Source organism: Ranitomeya variabilis, chromosome 5 (assembly GCF_051348905.1).
Source record: "Ranitomeya variabilis isolate aRanVar5 chromosome 5, aRanVar5.hap1, whole genome shotgun sequence".
NCBI classification, from domain to species: domain Eukaryota; kingdom Metazoa; phylum Chordata; class Amphibia; order Anura; family Dendrobatidae; genus Ranitomeya; species Ranitomeya variabilis.
In genome coordinates this window covers 557,280,948-557,300,490 of record NC_135236.1, presented here as the reverse complement: position 1 = coordinate 557,300,490, position 19,543 = coordinate 557,280,948, and the positions used below count along the sequence as shown (strand labels likewise).

The 19,543-nt window shown below is 42.3% G+C and overlaps 1 protein-coding gene across 6 annotated transcripts in view; it reads left to right on the top strand.

Moving 5' to 3' along the window:
* The window catches only part of RAD50 (RAD50 double strand break repair protein), a 277,285-nt gene that overhangs the window by 127,714 nt on the left and 130,028 nt on the right, over positions 1-19,543 (top strand). For all 6 annotated transcript variants that reach the window (XM_077265952.1, XM_077265950.1, XM_077265955.1 and 3 more), the window contains one exon: positions 9,227-9,416. In XM_077265952.1, the coding sequence (XP_077122067.1) occupies positions 9,227-9,416 (190 nt within the window). The remainder of the gene's footprint in view (positions 1-9,226; positions 9,417-19,543) is intronic.

Below are 19,543 nucleotides of genomic sequence, written 5' to 3'. Positions count from 1 at the left end.
ACATTTCCCAGTGTGAAAATGTAAATCTGGGGTAAAACAAAATTTTGTTGGTAAAAATGTACCGTAATTTATTTTTTCTTCACTGCCCAATTGTATAAAATTCTGTGACCCACCTTTGGTGTCAATATGATAAGTTTGTAAAATGGGTTCACTTTTTCTGCTATTATGGCACCCCCACATACGGGGTATTGGCATACTCAGGAGAAATTGCACAACAAAGTTTGGGGTCGATTTCTTCCTGCTACCTTTGTGAAAATAAAAAAATGTGGGTCTAAAGTAAATTTTTTGTGAAAAAAAAGTTAAACGTTAATTTTTTCTTCCACATTCCATTAAATTCTGTGAAGCACCTGAAAGTTTAATAAACTTCTTGAATGTGGTTTTGAGCACCTTGAGGGGTGCAGTTTTTAGAATGGTGTCACTTTTGGGTATTTTCTGTCATATAGGCCCCCCAAAGTAACCTCAAATAAGATGTGGTCCCTGAAAAAAAATAGTTTTGTCAATTTTGTTCTATAAATGAGAAATCACTGGTCAGCGTAGGCTACTTTCGCACTAGCGTCGTGCACTGCACGTCGCAATGCGACGTAACGACACTAGCGTTGAAAGCGCCGCACAACGGGGGCAGCGGATGCAGTTTTTCAACGCATCCGCTGCCCCATTGTAAGGTCCGGGGAGGACCGCGCATGTGCGGTCGGAAATGGCGGACACGTCGCACAAAAAAACGTTACATGTAGCTAATGCAAGTCAATGGAGAAAAAACGCATCCTGCAAGCACTTTTGCAGGATGCATTTTTTCTCCAAAACGACGCATTGCGACGGAGGCCAAACGACGCTAGTGTGAAAGTAGCCTTATAACCCTTATAACTTCCTAACAAAAAAAAATATTGTTTCAAAAATTGTGCTGATGTAAAGTAGACATTTGGGAAATGTCATTTATTAACTATTTTGTTAAGCAATTCCGCTACATAGAGCACAAGTGATTGGATGATCACAGCCTCTAGTCTCCCATGGAGACTATTGAAACAAGTGAAAAGTAAAAAAAACAATGTTTTTAAAAATATTTAAAAGTTTAAATCACCCTCCATTCACCCCATTCAGAATAAAACAATAATTTAAAAAAAAATACACACGTGGCATCTTCTCTTTCAGAATCACTCGATCTATCAATATATAAAAATAATCCAATCGATAAACGGCGTAATGAGAAAAAAAGTCAAAATGTAAATATTAGTTTTTTGGTCACCACAAAATTGCATTGAAATGCAGTAATGGGAGATCAAAAGATCATATCTACACCAAAATGGTATCAATAAAAAAGTCAGCTCGTGCTCAGAAAATAAGCCCTCACCCAGCCCCAGATCATGAAAAATGGAGATGCTAAGGGTCTTGGAAAATTATACATTTTTTTCACCACTTGAAAAAACAACCTATATATGTTTGGTATCAAGGAACTCGTAATGACTTGGAGGATCATAATGGCAGGTTAGTTTTAGCATTTGGTGAACATGTAAAAAAAAAGTGCAATTTCACAAATGCTTTTTTTTTTTTTGTTTTACCAATTTCACTGCCCTTGGAATTTTTTTCCTGTTTTCCAGTACACTATATGATAAAACAGTCATTCAAAAGGTCAACTTGTCCCGCAAAAAACAAGCCCTCACATGGACATCTTGACAGAAAAAAAAAAAGGTTATGGCTCTGGGAAGAAGGGGAGGGAAAAACAGAAAAGCAAAAATGAAGGGGTTAAAATAAGCTCCAGAGGCAGATTCTCAGGAAGATCTTTATCCAGCCCATAGTTCTTAACAGCTAGTTTACCATATAATAAGTCAAATGTGGATCACTCTGGAATTAGACATGCGATCGCATATATTGAGGAATGATTTTATCCAACTTTCTATGACCTACATGTCCATATACTTACGCAGATATAGATAACAATGCACAGAGAATGAAAACCAAATCACCTGTGCCTATATAAGGAATCACGACCTATTCCCAGTGCAAAAATATATATAGCCTACAAGAAACGCACCAAAGGGATCCAAATAATAAAATCATACATTTTATTAGAAATATCTTGTAAAATACTTAATACAAACAACGGGATTGAATAATGGAGACAAATACTAGGTGGAACCACGAGTCAAAGGCAATCTGACATAACGGTTATATTAGCACCCTACCAAAATAAGTACCAGTGTACCTGAACATATGCTGACCAAACTATGTACGCACAAGTAAACTGGTAGAAAGTATCCAGTGGTAAGCATATCAAGAACAGAGGAGGGAGATGAAGCCATATAAACCGGTGTATTTACCTTAAGACAAGCGGTGCCACTGCCCCTCCGGCCGTTTCGGCTTACGTGCCTTCTTCCGGGGGAGTGACTCCCGTTATGTCAGATTGCCTTTGACTCGTGGTTCCACCTAGTAATTGTCTCCATTATTCAATCCCGTTGTTTGTATTAAGTATTTTACAAGATATTTCTAATAAAATGTATGATTTTATTATTTGGATCCCTTTGATGCGCTTCTTGTAGGCTATATATGTCCATATACTGTAGATGGTTTTGGATGGTTGAGCCTACTGTTAGATTCCCTTTTACATGAATCTATACTACCAGCAGGTTTGAAAAAGCCTTAAAAAAGTGTGAGCTTGTGGATGGCCATCTTGAAGCCCTCATATGTAGTATTAAGCGTTGCGATCCCGCACCTGTTTCCAAAGATCTCACAAACCTGTTAAAATGTTTGCACATAGGGTGAATTGTTTTACCAGTATGATAAAACCACAGTCACAAATAACTACCGTACATAGACTACATAATTGGTTTTACAGATCATGGCTTGTTTTAGGTTGACCCACGAACCTCCGATTTGGAGATGTGAACCATTGATTAACTCTTAACTGCATACAATAATATATTCAAACTCACAGAAAGAGTATGGGTCCCAAATACTCTATAGTAAGATCAAAATGTATAATCGTATTGACCCATGAGTAATCGGATAATAAGTGTATACTCCCGATACGCAATTGAAACACTAAGAAAACTATCACAAAAACTGAAGCACAAACAAGAGATATAGAAAACCCTAGTGAGAACCAAATAAGTCCCTGGCATAAAAACTAGTGATAACCGTCATCATGGTATTGATATATTGCATTATAAGCTTAAAAGACATGTAATATACCTAGTGTTCATAAAGCATTAGACTCCAATATTTGCCTCAGTATCGGCGTGTATATCCCTGGGGCTGTCACAGTGACTATGTGCCTCCATATAGGGAAGAGAGGAATGCGATATGTCTAATAACTATAAGGCTTACCCATGGTGAGCGTGAGAAGAGATGCCAAGGGACCGTATCCACCCCCCATAATGTTTTGTTTAACCAATTTGTGTCTTTTTTCGATTAAAGAAAATATACTTTAAATTAGTGCATCTCCTAAATGATATACCGGTAATTGGTTTTCTAGATGCATCTTCAACCATTGTTTGGTCATTCATTAATATATACCAGTTTTTTCAGATGACCGATCAGATTGTGTTTTTCATACTTACAAACACAAACTTTTTATCCTCCGTTTTTTCTAATATTTTAATAACGAGCGTCACACTTTATTTTTTGCATTTTAAGTTACTGATTAATTGCTTTTTCATGATAACCTCGTTTAGAGGGAATTTGTCACCTCATTTTGCCGCTATAAACTGTGGCCACCACCATTAGGGGCTTATCTACAGCATTCTGTAATGCTGTGGATAAGCCCCTGATGTAACCTGAAATATAAGACAAAAACAAATTAGATTATACTCGGTTCGGTTCGGGTCCGATGAACATCGCGGGTCCGGGTCCAGCGCCTCCCATCTTCATGCAATGACGTCCTCTTCCTTCCCTTGCCGGGCCTCTCTGACCTTTCCTGGCGTCTGCGCACTGCAGTACTTTGCTCTGCTCTCAACAGGGCAGAGAATTATGCCTGCGCATGAGCCACGACAAAAGCAAGGAAGAGGACTTCATCATAAGAAGATGGGAGGCGCTGGACCCGGACAGCGATGCCCATCGGACCGGGACCGCCCCTGGGTGAGTATAATCTAACCTGTTTTTCTTATCTTTCAGGATACATCCGGGGCTTATCTACAGCATTCCAGAATGCTGTACATAAGCCCCTAATGGCGGTGGCCGCAGTTTAAAGCAGCAAAATGAGGTGACAGATTCCCTGGTAATTCAGTACTCTGATAAATTCCTCATCTCTATCATTAATATGTCCAAGTCTCAAAAATTACCAATATGGTAGAAAATTTTTAAAATACCTGGGATGATGACTTTCATTCCTTAGCAAAGAATTTGTTGCAGTAGATTTTCAGAATTCGCTGGTGTGGATAGTGTCATTAATAATGTCTGCCTCCACATCAAGGAATTCACATCTACCTTAGTAAAGTGCATATTCATATTCACTGCGCAACAAATTTCAGGGAAGTTCTTGTCCCCTGAGAAAATTTTATTGTATGCTCCAAAAGTCTGTATCACGTAAGGTTTTTAAACCCCTACATGACCGGAGCTTTTTTCGTTTTTCGCTCCCCTTCTTTCCAGAGCCATAACTTTTTTATTTTTCCGTCAATATGGCCGTGTGAGGGCTTATTTTGACGTTTTTAATGATACCACTTTTGTGCCGATACGTTCTTTTGATTGCCCGTTATTGCATTTTAATGCAATGTCACGACGACCAAAAAAACTTAATTCTGGCGTTTTTATTTTTTTTATCGCTATGCCGTTTAGTGATCATGTTAATTCTTAATTAATGAAACAGATGAGGAATTTATCAAACAGGCTACTGAATTACAAGACAGAATTAAATGAGGTGCTTTTCTTAAAAGTATCAGAAAAAAACTAAGGATAAAAAGTTAATATTCACTCCTTTAAATGGGTTTTCCCACTAACAAAGTAAATTTTAATAAATAGAGCTGGAAGTAATAATAATTTCCACAATTGGATGTGGTTATATAAAATGTTCCTGTGCAGAGATAATCTTATAAAATGTGCCCCTGCTGTGTACCGTGTAATGGCCGTGTTTGACCGTACAGGAACATGGTCTAATCATACCACAGCTCCTAGGCGGGGGGGATAGAAACAGAGGGTAAATAGACATTACAGCATGGGATCACAGCATGGGATTCTTTTTGTGAGGCAAAACAATTCATTGCCTGTTTTTAAGCAATGTTTTAAAGGTAAGGTGCCATAAAAAAAATTTCAGCAGTTGAAAAAATGTAAAGTATTAATGTATTAATTTTTTACAAATATTACCGTGTGTTTTTAATTAAGTAAAATAGGAGAAATAATTTGAAAAGGTTTGGTATTTCCCCTTTTAACCACTAGGGGGAGCTGCAGCTGAAATTTGCCATGGAAACCTAGTATACAACTAGCTCACATTACAACTGCAGTAAATGTGGGAAGGGTCTGCTCACTTGTGTGATGTCTCTCGCCTCTTCCCCTTCTGATCCTTTGTAAAATGTAGCATTACTGCTACCATAGGAATAGACAGAGCAGTGTCACACATTGCACCACTGCTCCCATAGAAGTAGAGAGAGCGCGGGTCACACATACCACTCCTCCCTTAGAACTAGACAGAGCAGAGTGGCACATTTCTAAGGGAGCAATAGTCTAATGTGTGACCCCACTCTCCTTCTATGGGAGCAGTAGTATAATGGGATCAGTGATGTAATATTTGACCCCGCTCCGTCCACTATATTATTGCTCCCATAGAAGTGGATGGAGCAAGGTCACGCATTACTTCACTGCTCCCATAGAACTAGATTGAGCAGGGTCCCACTGCTCCCATAGAAGTGAATGGAGAGGGGGGACACACATTAGACTCCGCTTCGTCCAGTACATTGCTGCTCCCATAAAAGTAGACAGAGCAGGGTCATACATTAAATTTCCACCCCTAACAAAAAAAGTATTCAGTGGGGTCACGGAAGAGCTCTTCTCATGACTTTGCAGCACTTGCAAAATAATTTTCGTCCCATTTAACCCCCTGGATTACCAATATAGTCCAAAGTCCCCACATAGAATAGATAAATAGAATACATAGATATCCTGCCGATATATAATTTCACAGGACCAAGACCCCTACATATAATAAACTTACACCCTTCAGTCCTTTCATGTGACACCAAAGGGTGTTTATCCTTGTTTACCCTAATAAATGAAAAAAAAAATTACGTGAAGCCCCCCTATTTTGTATAACCAGCCAAGGCATATCAGACAGCTATGGGCTGATCTTATCAGGCTGAGAAGGTCCCCAGAAATAATTCTTCTGGACTGGTGTGTTTTTTTTTAGTAGCCTGTGAAATAAATATTTGCATCAGCTGTCTAGTTGCCATGTCTTAATACAAAACATAATTTTGCTGGACTGGTGTTTGTTTTTTAGCACTGTTGCAAATAAATAAATCTACTCTTCCACTATATCTTTGCGAGTATTGTTTATAAAAACCACTTCCAAAAATGAGAACATCTAATAAGGGACGTGTCCGTGGTGGTACTGGTGTAACTGCTGCTGATGGTAATGGTGTAGGGATGTGATGCAGGGAGAAGACGTGGTCGTTCTGTACCTGCTACGTGCGCTAATCCAACATCTTCCTCTGGTGCACGCAGGTGACAGGACATTATGCGTCCTTTCGTAGGCCCAAATACCACTGCACGAATGATGAGGCCAAAAGATATTGAAATTGAAAAGGTGTTAGATTGGATGGCTGCCTCCCCGCAAAGAGAGGATGCGACAGCATCTCCACCACCAGTGTCACCAAGCATCTCCACACCAGCCCATAGAAGTATTTGGCTTTCCATTCCCCAAATTCTCTAGAGAAAGAGGAGATGCCCCCCTAGCCACCCACGAGCCATGGTCCTGAATGACAGCATTCCAAATTACTGGCCTGAAATGCTTTGATTACAGCTGGTGGAGACAGGCAGTTTTAAAAAACTGAAGGCATTGGCTGGTCCGCAGTACGTTGTTCGCAGCCGCCACTACTTTTCCAGGCAGGCCATCCCTGCCCAGCACAAACATTTTGCGGATCAAATCTGGTGTGCTCTGCGCAACTCCATCAGTGGCAAGGTACACATAACCACCGATATATGGACCAGTAAGCGTGGCCAGGGACGTTACATCTCCTTAACTGCCCACTGGGTAAATGTAGTGGCAGTTGAGTCAGGGATGGAAGGTCTTCTAGCTCATGTCCTACCACCCAGTATTGCTGGACGTTTAGATGTTCTGGTTGCCTCCTCCTCTACTTCCTTCACTGCCTCCTCATTCGGTCACAGGAAGACCTGCACTACCAACTTGACCACAGCCAGGGAAAATGACAGCAGGATGTTCTTAAACTCCTCTGTTTAGGGGACAAATCCGACAATGGGCAGAAGCCCTACTGGGATCAAACAACAGATAGTTGAGTGGTTTGTTCCGGTGAACCTCATGTCCGGCCTGATGGTATGCGATAACTGGAGAAATCTTGTAGCAGATCTGGGCCTAGCTGATTAGACACAAATACTTTGCCTGGCGCATGTTCTAGAGGAGGACAATATTCTGCTGAATAAACACCGCATTATGACAAACGGCCACAAGATGGCAACATTTGCCAGACTTTAGTGTTTATTATCTAGTCCAAGGTACATACTCAATATTTCAAAAATGTAAACAGGAATAAAGTTGAGCTTGGCCTGTCTTTGTAGGTATCTATTCACCATATATGTCATAAACACTGATCTGCTGGAACATGAGCCCACTGACTGGAAGTGCCCACAGCCTTAAAGCTTGTTGATTGGCTGTGCTGCAACAAACTTTATTCGGCATCCGAACCTGAACAGTACAACAGACTTCAGGGAGAAGTCCGTGTTCGAGGTTCAGCACCAGACACTAGGTATCCGGTACCAGCCCCGAACTTTACACTTCGGATTCGCTCATCTCTAATCATTACAGAACTGCTATTTGTAGTTACCTTTGTCAACCAAAATATGTAGCGATTCATAAAACGTTGAATGTAACTCATCCCACAAAGCCATTGGCCCTTATACAAGTCAGTTGCCGTCACATGAGAAGGAAGGACTGAACCGTTATGGTTCATATCACATGTTTAGAGGATGTATTCCTAGAGAAGAGTTCAATCATTCATTTTATAGTACACTTCTCAATAGTGATGAGCGAGTGTACTCGTTGCTCGGGTGTCCTCCGGGCATTTATGACTGCTCGGAGACTTAGTTTTCATCGTGGCAGCTGAGTGATTGACAGCTACTAGCCAGGCTGAGTACATGTGGGGGTTCCCTAGCAACCAGGCAACCCCCACATGTACTCAACCTGGCTAATAGCTGTAAATCATTCAGCTGCCGCTATGAAAACTAAGTCTCCAAGCAGTCATAAATGCATCTCACATGGAGTTAGGAGTCCTGCTCTAGGAGTCTCCAATGCATGTTCATAGGCATTACTCAAAACCTGTTCTGGGTAGCCACACCTGCAAAATCTTGTATTAAGTTCACCAGTACGCCTGCGCCGGAGCCACAGCGTGAAGAGGACGCCAAGGAATGAAGATAGGAGGCACTGGATCTGAGACACCCATCGGACCCGGACCGCAGCGGGACCGCCCCTGGGTGAGTATAATCTAACCTCTTTTTCTCCTCTTTTAGGTAACATTGGGGGCTTATGTACAGCATTACAGAATGCTGTAGATAAGCCCCTGATGACTGTGAGCTTACCTCACCATCGATTTTGGGGGTGATAGGTTCCCTTTAAAAAAAAAATGTCCAGTTCCAGGACAACTCTTGTCATGGGGTATTTTGCTATAGAAGGCCTCAACATCTAGGCTGCTTTATAAACCTTAACCTCAATTTTTCCAGCTTAATTTAAACTTTGATATGGTAAGACCTTCACTTAGAGATCAGAAGAAGAGAGATAAGGTTACAAGCTATGACATCTGGTCTTAATTAGATTTTACTGCTAATTTATTTTGCAGACACCCACCGTATACAGTTGATACATAAAAGCTATCAAAGCTAAAGAGGTCTACATTTTAATTAAACTACGGTATTCCAAAAATGATTTTTATCCCAAAAATACTTTGACTATGAGTAAAACTGATGTCATTATCTGTCCTCATCCTACTGAAAAACCTGAAGAATATTACTTCAGATGTTTATATTAGGATGTGGAGCATTGTTAAAACACTTGTTTATAAAATCTGTATTCTTTTGTTAGACAAATGCTTAATGAACTTAAGGAAAAGGACATCCCAGATCTAAGAAACAAGCTGGCTTCAATAAATAGGGAAATACAACGACTTAAAAATGATGTGGAAGAGCAGGAAACTCTTATAGCTACATTTATGTCTGAAGAGGAGAGTGCCAAGGCCTGTTTGCAGGACGTCTCCCTCATGGAAAGATATCAGGTAAATGACAAGAGGTGAGAAAAGTTAAAGGGGTTTTCTAACAAAGAAAGTACCTTTTAATTAATAGATCTTGGAATAATAATAATTTCCACAATTGGATGTGTTTAAATAAAATGTTCCTGTGCTGAGATACAGGTCCTTCTCAAAAAATTAGCATATAGTGTTAAATTTCATTATTTACCATAATGTAATGATTACAATTAAACTTTCATATATTATAGATTCATTATCCACCAACTGAAATTTGTCAGGTCTTTTATTGTTTTAATACTGATGATTTTGGCATACAACTCCTGATAACCCAAAAAACCTGTCTCAATAAATTAGCATATTTCACCCGTCCAATCAAATAAAAGTGTTTTTTAATAACAAACAAAAAAACCATCAAATAATAATGTTCAGTTATGCACTCAATACTTGGTCGGGAATCCTTTGGCAGAAATGACTGCTTCAATGCGGCGTGGCATGGAGGCAATCAGCCTGTGACACTGCTGAGATGTTATGGAGGCCCAGGATGCTTCAATAGCGGCCTTAAGCTCATCCAGAGTGTTGGGTCTTGCGTCTCTCAACTTTCTCTTCACAATATCCCACAGATTCTCTATGGGGTTCAGGTCAGGAGAGTTGGCAGGCCAATTGAGCACAGTAATACCATGGTCAGTAAACCATTTACCAGTGGTTTTGGCACTGTGAGCAGGTGCCAGGAAGCATGAAGTGCTCCAAAATCTCCTGATAGCTAGCTGCATTGACCCTGCCCTTGATGAAACACAGTGGAACAACACCAGCAGCTGACATGGCACCCCACACCACTGACTGTGGGTACTTGACACTGGACTTCAGGCATTTTGGCATTTCCTTCTCCCCAGTCTTCCTCCAGACTCTGGCACCTTGATTTCCGAATGACATGCAAAATTTGCTTTCATCAGAAAAAAGTACTTGGGACCACTTAGCAACAGTCCAGTGCTGCTTCTCTGTAGCCCAGGTCAGGCGCTTCTGACCATTTCCTGCACACGCCTGTGCACGGTGGCTCTGGATGTTTCCACACCAGACTCAGTCCACTGCTTCCTCAGGTTCCCCAAGGTCTGGAATCGGTCCTTCTCCACAATCTTCCTCAGGGTCCGGTCACCTCTTCTCGTTGTACAGCGTTTTCTGCCACATTGTTTCCTTCCAACAGACTTACCATTGAGGTGCCTTGATACAGCACTCTGGGAACAGCCTATTTGTTGAGAAATTTCTTTCTGGGTCTTACCCTCTTGCTTGAGGGTGTCAATGATGGCCTTCTTGACATCTGTCAGGTCGCTAGTCTTACCCATGATGGGGGTTTTGAGTAATGAACCAGGCAGGGAGTTTTTAAAAGCCTCAGGTATCTTTTGCATGTGTTTAGAGTTAATTAGTTGATTCAGAAGATTAGGGTAATAGGTCGTTTAGAGAACCTTTTCTTGATATGCTAATTTATTGAGACAGGTTTTTTGGGTTATCAGGAGTTGTAGGCCAAAATCATCAGTATTAAAACAATAAAAGACCTGACAAATTTCAGTTGGTGGATAATGAATCTATAATATATGAAAGTTTAATTGTAATCATTACATTATGGTAAATAATGAAATTTAACACTATATGCTAATTTTTTGAGAAGGACCTGTAATCTTATAAATGTTCCCCTGCTGTGTACAGTGTAATGGCTGTGTCTGACCGTGCTGGAACATGGTCTGATCATACCACAGCTCCAGGGCAGGGGAGGGGAGAAAAAAGTATACATACATTACAGCACGGGATCGCTGCTGATTCTTTTTGTGCGGTAGCATATTTCCCTGCCTGTTTTTATGCAATGTTTTATATTAAAGAAATAATCATCTGTGATCCCCTGCTTTGATGTCTGTATACTCTTTTGCTCACCTCCCCTGCCCAGGAGCAGTGATATGACCAGACCATGTTCCTGCACAGTCAGACACAGCCATTACACAGTACACAGCAGGGCCACATTTATATCATGTTCTCTTCACAGGAACATTTTTTTTTTAAACACATGAAATTGTGGAAGTTATTATTCAAAGACCTATTTATTAAAATGTTGATTGAAATTAACTTTGTTCCTGGGAAAATTCCTTTAAATGCTTAAAGCAAATGTATCATTTTAAAATGACTTACTGCTTAAATGAGGTTTTTGTGTTAAATGTATTTATTTTTATGTATTTATCCGTTTCATTGGGGGGAGCCCCAGCTGGACTGCGATGGCGGACTTTTTTTTCTGGTGGCCTTGTTCGCTCTTCTCCTCCAGGACCACTCTATCTCCATGAGGGTGTTTGCCATTCTTAGGTTTATCTTAAGTTCCCGTAGCCTTCCGATGCCATTTTATGGTCATCGACTTCAAAAGCAACCTGCTCTGGCCGACTGGCCACACATATCATGCCTTCTTTTTTTCAGTTTAGGCCGCATCTTCACGAATGGGATGGCAGTTAGCATTCCTATTAACAGGTTGCCCTAGGCCTTGGGTCCATGGCCTGCTGGCCACATGTGGCTCTTGCTATGCTGACAAGAAACACAGCTAACTGCGCTGTGTTTGTGAAGACCGCTGGGGCTGGCAGCTGCTGTGTTGCTCCGTATTCAATTAGCACTTTCCTTCACTGGAGAGAAGAGTGCTCATTAATGGTTACAGTGGGGCAGGTCGGTGACAGAGGCCTTCAGTCACCAACGAGCGCTGGTCCTAGTCCTAACAGAAAGTGCTCATAGGTTACTAAAAGGCTCCCATCACACAGTAATATCCTTATACTGTGTGACTGGAACTCGCTGACTATTCTTATCCTGATTTCTAGAGCAGGGAGGCTTAGGTGCTGCTGCTGCAGAAATGGTGGAGAGATGTTTGTTGTCCATTTAGCCTCTGCATATTGATCTCGCTTCCTTTTACGCTGAGGAACAAGGTTTAAAGAATTTATTGCAAACTGTATTTGTCACCATAAGCGTCAGTGCTTACCTGACAAGTGAGCCATGGGTATTTTACCAACATCTGTTACTTATATTTGTGACTAAAATCTATGATGTCTGCTGCATGTAGGATATTCTAAATATTTTTCTATCTACTGGCTAACACAGTACCAAGATATATATCTTTCCTGCATGTAGAATATGTGATACGTGTGTATGCAGTATGTAACGGATTTCTACGGACGTTTGTTCTGCATGTGGATGTGCGAGCGGCGTGTGTGCTGCACGTGTCTGATGTGAGCAGTGTGTGTCTGCGCTCCATGTGTCTGATATGTGAACGGTGTGCCTGTGTGTGCTACACATGTCTGATATGTGAACAATGTGCCTGTGTGTGCTACACATGTCTGATATGTGAACAATGTGCATGTGTGTGCTACACATGTCTGATATGTGAACAATGTGCATGTGTGTGCTACACATGTCTGATATGTGAACGGTGTGCATGTGTGTGCTACACATGTCTGATATGTGAACGGTGTGCATGTGTGTGCTACACATGTCTGATATGTGAACAGTGTGCATGTGTGTGCTACACATGTCTGATATGTGAACAGTGTGCATGTGTGTGCTACACATGTCTGATATGTGAACGGTGTGCATGTGTGTGCTACACATGTCTGATATGTGAACGGTGTGCATGTGTGTGCTACACATGTCTGATATGTGAACGGTGTGCATGTGTGTGCTACACATGTCTGATATGTGAACGGTGTGCATGTGTGTGCTACACATGTCTGATATGTGAACAGTGTGCATGTGTGTGCTACACATGTCTGATATGTGAACGGTGTGCATGTGTGTGCTACACATGTCTGATATGTGAACAATGTGCATGTGTGTGCTACACATGTCTGATATGTGAACGGTGTGCATGTGTGTGCTACACATGTCTGATATGTGAACGGTGTGCATGTGTGTGCTACACATGCCTGATATGTGAACGGTGTGCATGTGTGTGCTACACATGTCTGATATGTGAACAGTGTGCATGTGTGTGCTACACATGTCTGATATGTGAACAGTGTGCATGTATGTGCTACACATGCCTGATATGTGAACGGTGTGCATGTGTGTGCTACACATGTCTGATATGTGAACGGTGTGCATGTGTGTGCTACACATGTCTGATATGTGAACGGTGTGCATGTGTGTGCTACACATGCCTGATATGTGAACGGTGTGCATGTGTGTGCTACACATGCCTGATATGTGAACGGTGTGCATGTGTGTGCTACACATGCCTGATATGTGAACAGTGTGCATGTGTGTGCTACACATGCCTGATATGTGAACGGTGTGCATGTGTGTGCTACACATGCCTGATTGTGAACGGTGTGCATGTGTGTGCTACACATGCCTGATTGTGAACGGTGTGCATGTGTGTGCTACACATGCCTGATTGTGAACGGTGTGCATGTGTGTGCTACACATGCCTGATTGTGAACGGTGTGCATGTGTGTGCTACACATGCCTGATTGTGAACGGTGTGCATGTGTGTGCTACACATGCCTGATATGTGAACAGTGTGTTTGCTCAATGTGTCTGATATGTGAGTGGTGTTTGCATACTGCACGTATCTGGTCAATTGGTGGTGTATGTGTTGCATATGCAAGACATGTGAGTGATGTGTGTGGTGCATGTTTCTGATTAGTGATTGATATGCATGCTACATATGTCTGATATGTGAGCAGTGTTGCTGACATGTGAGCGTGCAGCATGTTCGCGATAAGTGAGCAGTGTGCGTGATACATGCATGTCTAGTATATGAGAGGTGTACGTGCTACATGTTCCTGGAAAGTGAGCGGTGTGCGTTGCATGCTACATATGTCCCTTTAAGGAACCTGTTTATTGCATAATCACCATCAAAGATCACTTTGGCTTAAGTACTAGCCATGGATAACGTCTTAAGAAATGAGACTCCCTTCAGTCTCATCATTCAGAAGGCAAGGCCCATGAGGCAGAAATATAGTTTCATTGCTTTGTTAGGTTCTATTTTTCTCTGCATTATTTTTTTCATAGAGCTGTACCTGTTCCTCTGATCCCTAAAGAAAGATTCGGCCTCAGGTCACCTCTACCTCCCAGGATTCGGCCTCAGGTCACCTCTACCTCCCAGGATTCGGCCTCAGGTCACCTCTACCTCCCAGGACTACCTCAATTTCATCCCTCAGAAGGCAAAGCCTATGAAGCAGCATCCCTCAAAATCACCCCTATACTGGTATACATCCTCAGGCTCATAAACGTACCTACATATGGGTTAACTCTACTACTCGAGTGGCTCTTAGGTAGAAGGTAAAGGGACTTCTTGGATCTTTTTTTTTTTTTTTAAGACTTACTAAATAATTTTATATTTTTTTAACTATTAGAGGCTATTTCCACAGACCACAGAATAGATTTTTTCTTTGATTCAGTAAGGCATATAAGGTGGCTTGCCAGTGTATCCACCCCCCTTGGCATTTTTCATGTTTTGATAATTCACAACCTGGATTTTACTGGGTTTTTTGTTTTTGTTTGTTTTTTGGCAGTTTGCATCAGTTCTTATAAAGAACATGCATACAACTGTGAACGTTTGGGGGGGGGGGGGTTTTGTGAAGCAAACAACATATAGGACAAAATAAGTTTAAACTTTAGTGTGCATAACTATTCACCCCCCCCTAAAGTCAGTACTTTGTAGAGCCTCCTTTTGCAGCAATTACAGCTGCAAGTCGCTTTAGATAAGTCTCTATGAGCTTTCAACATCTTGCCACAGGGATTTTTGACCATTCCTCACGTCTGACCACAGATTCTTACTTGGATTAAGGTCTGGCCTTTGACTAGCTAGGCCACTCCAAAACATTTAGGCCATGTGCACACGTTCAGTATTTTTCGCGTTTTTTCGCTATAAAAACGTGATAAAAACGCGAAAAAAACGCTTACATATGCCTCCCATTATTTTCAGTGTATTCCGCATTTTTTGTGCAAATGTAGCCTTTTTTTCCGCGAAAAAATCGCATCGCGGGAAAAAAAGCAACATGTTCATTAAAATGCGGAATTGCAGGGGATTCCGCACACCTGGGAGTCCATTGATCTGCTTACTTCCCGCACGGGGCTGTGCACACCATGCGGGAAGTAAGCAGATTATGTGCGGTTGGTACCCAGGGTGGAGGAGAGGAGACTGGGCACCATATAATTGGTCAAAAAAAAAGAATTAAAATAAAAAATAGTCCTATACTCACCTTCGATGTCTTCCCGCCTCTCCACTGCACGCTGTCGCTTCGGTTCCTGTAGCTGGTGTGCGGTGAAGGACCTGCCGATGACGTCGCCGTCTTGTGATTGGTCGAGACCGGTCATGTGACCGCTCACGTGACCGGGACGTCATGGAAGGTCCTGCGCGCACACACCATCTATACGGAACGGACGCCGGTGAGGAGATCAGCTGTCTGCGGGTGAGTATAAGCATTTATTTTATTTTTTTTATTATTTTTAAACATTCTATCTTTTACTATAGATGCTGCAAAAGCAGCATCTATAGTAAAAAGTTAGTCACACTTGTCAAACGCTATGTTTGACAAGTGTGACCAACCTGTCAGTCAGTTTTCCAAGCGATGCTACAGATCGCTTGGAAAACTTTAGCATTCTGCAAGCTAATTACGCTTGCAGAATGCTAAAAAAAACGCGAAAAAAACGCAAAAAAAAAAATGCGGATTTCTTGCAGAAAATTTCCGGTTTTCTTCAGGAAATTTCTGCAAGAAATCCGGACGTGTGCACATACCCTTACACGTTTCCCCATAAACCTCTTGAGTGTTGAGATAGCAGTATGCTTTGTCATTGTCTTGTTGGAAGGCGAACCTCTGTCCCAGTGACATGACAAATCACTGACAGACTAAAACAGATTTTGCTCAAAAGTATCCCTGCATTTCCCACTACCCATTTTCCCTGGGCTGTGTTGGTTTGCCGCCAGACACAGCGTTTACTTTGGTGGCCAAAAAGTTCAATGTTGGGGTCACCTCCATACATTTGGGGAGTCTCCCACATGTATTTTGGCAAATTCAAAACGAGCCATACAATTGTGTGTAAGTAAAGGCTTTTTTTATGCCCACTCGTCAATAAAGACCACCTCTATGGAGTTAATGACTGATTCTGGTAGTATGGACAGATATCAGGAAATGAAGAGAAGGATCTAGTGAGGAAGGAGCTTGAAATCTTGAGTATAAAACTTAGCATTTATTATGCACTTTTGAAAACGCTCAATGACATCGACAATATTGTTGCTGTAGTGGGAAAGATACTGCAGCCTGCTTGGGAACTCTGCAGCTCCTTCAGGGCTACCTTTGGTCTCTGTGCTGCCTCTCTGATGATGCCCTCCTTGCCTGGGCTGAGAGTTTTGGTTGGCAGCCCTCTCTTGGCATTTTTGTTGTGGTTCCATGTTCTTTCCATTTGATGGCTCTCCGGGGGATCATCAGAGATTGGGATATTGTCTTATAATCCAACCCTGATTTGTACTGATCAACAACTTTGTCCCTGACTTGTTTGGACATCTCCTTGGTCTTCATGGTGTTGTCTGGTTAGTAGTGCCTCTGGCTTAATGGTGTTGCAGCCTCTGTGGCGTTTCAGATAAAGTTTGTATATACTGACAGACCATGTGGCACTTAGATTGCATACAGGTGGAAAAATGATTACTGGTGTGGCTGCATAAGGGGTTAAGTTTATGGAAGAAGAAAACACTTAGTCTGCCTCCTAGCAGTAGCTGCTATAACCCATGGTCCCTATTTACCCCAGTGAATGTGATGAGAAAAAAAATTCACTGACAAAAAAAAAAGTTTCTATTTTTTCATATCACAATCTGTATTTAAAAATAAAATATAATCTTGCAATTTTCTCACTGGCTAATGGAGCTATTTTAAACTACTACTTCCTTTCCTTTCAGGAAGATTTTTCTGAAGTCTCAGTATTATCTCAGGCAAGATTACAACTGACATCACCTTCATAACACAGCTGATAACATGGGACCCAACAACCAGAATAGGTGATCACACAGCTGACTCTGCCCTCCCTTCACAGTTACCGTATATACTCGAGTATAAGCCGAGATTTTCAGCCCAAATTTTTGGGCTGAAAGTGCCCCTCTCGGCTTATACTCGAGTCATGATCGGTGGTGGGGTCGGCGGGTGAGGACTGTCATATACTCACCTAGTTCCGGCGTTCCTGTCGCTCCCCCTGCCCGTCCCACGGTCTCCGGGTGCCGCAGCCTCTTCCCCTGAGCGGTCACGTGGGACCGCTCATTAGAGAAATGAATAGGCTGCTCCACCTCCCATAGGGGCGGAGCCGCCTATTCATTTCTCTAATGAAGCGGTGCCGATGACCGCTGGTAGAGGAAGAGGCTGCGGCACCGAAGAGCAGCTGTCCGGGGGAAGGAGCGGGACGCCGGGAGCAGGTAAGTATGACATATTTACCTTCCCTCGTTCCACACGCCGAGCGCCGCGCCATCTTCCCGGCGTCTCTCCGCACTGACTGTGCAGGTCAGAGGGCGCGATGACGCATATAGTGTGCGCGCCGCCCTCTGCCTGATCAGTCAGTGCGGAGAGACGCCGAGGAGCTGCAAGCAAGAGGTGAGTATGTGTTGTTTTTTTTTTTATTGCAGCCACAGCAGCACAGCTTTATGTGGAGCATCTATGGGGCAACGGTGCAGAGCACTATATGGCACAGCTATGGGGCAATGGTGCAGAGCACTATATGGCAACGGTGCAGAGCACTATATGGCACAGCTATGGGGCAACGGTGCAGAGCACTATATGGCACAGCTATGGGGCAACGGTGCAGAGCACTATATGGCACAGCTATGGGGCAACGGTGCAGAGCACTATATATATATGGCACAGCTATGGGGCAGTAAGGAACGGTGCAGAGCACTATATGGCACAGCTATGGGGCAATGGTGCAGAGCACTATATGGCACAGCTATGGGGCAACGGTGCAGAGCACTATATATATGGCACAGCTATGGGGCAACGGTGCAGAGCACTATATATATATATGGCACAGCTATGGGGCAACGGTGCAGAGCACTATATATATGGCACAGCTATGGGGCAACGGTGCAGAGCACTATATATCTATATGGCACAGCTATGGGGCAACGGTGCAGAGCACTATATATATGGCACAGCTATGGGGCAACGGTGCAGAGCATTATATATATGGCACAGCTATGGGGCAACGGTGCAGAGCATTATATATATATATGGCACAGCTTTATGTGGAGTATCTATGGGGCAACGGTGCAGAGCATTGTATATATGGCACAGCTTTATGTGGAGCATCTATGGGGCCATAATGAACGGTGCAGAGCATTATATATGGCACAGCTTTATGTGGAGCATCTATGGGGCCATAATGAACGATGCAGAGCATTGTATATATGGCACAGCTTTATGTGGAGCATCTATGGGGCCATAATGAACAGTGCAGAGCATTATATATGGCACAGCTTTATGTGGAGCATCTATGGGGCCATAATGAACGATGCAGAGCATTGTATATATGGCACAGCTTTATGTGGAGCATCTATGGGGCCATAATGAACGGTGCAGAGCATTATATGTGGCACAGCTTTATGTGGAGCATCTATGGGGCCATAATGAATGGTATGGAGTATCTATTTTTAATTTTGAAATTCACCGGTACCTGCTGCATTTTCCACCCTAGGCTTATACTCGAGTCAATAAGTTTTCCCAGTTTTTTGTGGCAAAATTAGGGGGGTCGGCTTATACTCGGGTCGGCTTATACTCGAGTATATACGGTACCTTTGCACATGAAGCACATTAGATGCTTCAAACCAAACTGTAGTGTTTGAGAACAGGAAGTATAAGTCTAAAATACCCTCAGTGGCTAGTGTGAAAATTGCAACCATGCATGTGCAAAATCGAGCAGAAAGTTTAGTTACTCTATAAGAGGACATGTTCTGATGACCCTTTCCTTCTAAATTGCTGTTTTTACAACCTTCATCCACAGAGTCATAATGGATACTGAATAGAAATAACTATATCCAAATTATTAAGGTAAAGTAAATGTGTACACATTGTGCAGTGAGAAAGTTATTGCACAACACAGTTTAGCAGATTCTGCAGAAGCCCACACATAAACAAGACTTCCAAAACTGCTAATTTGCTACA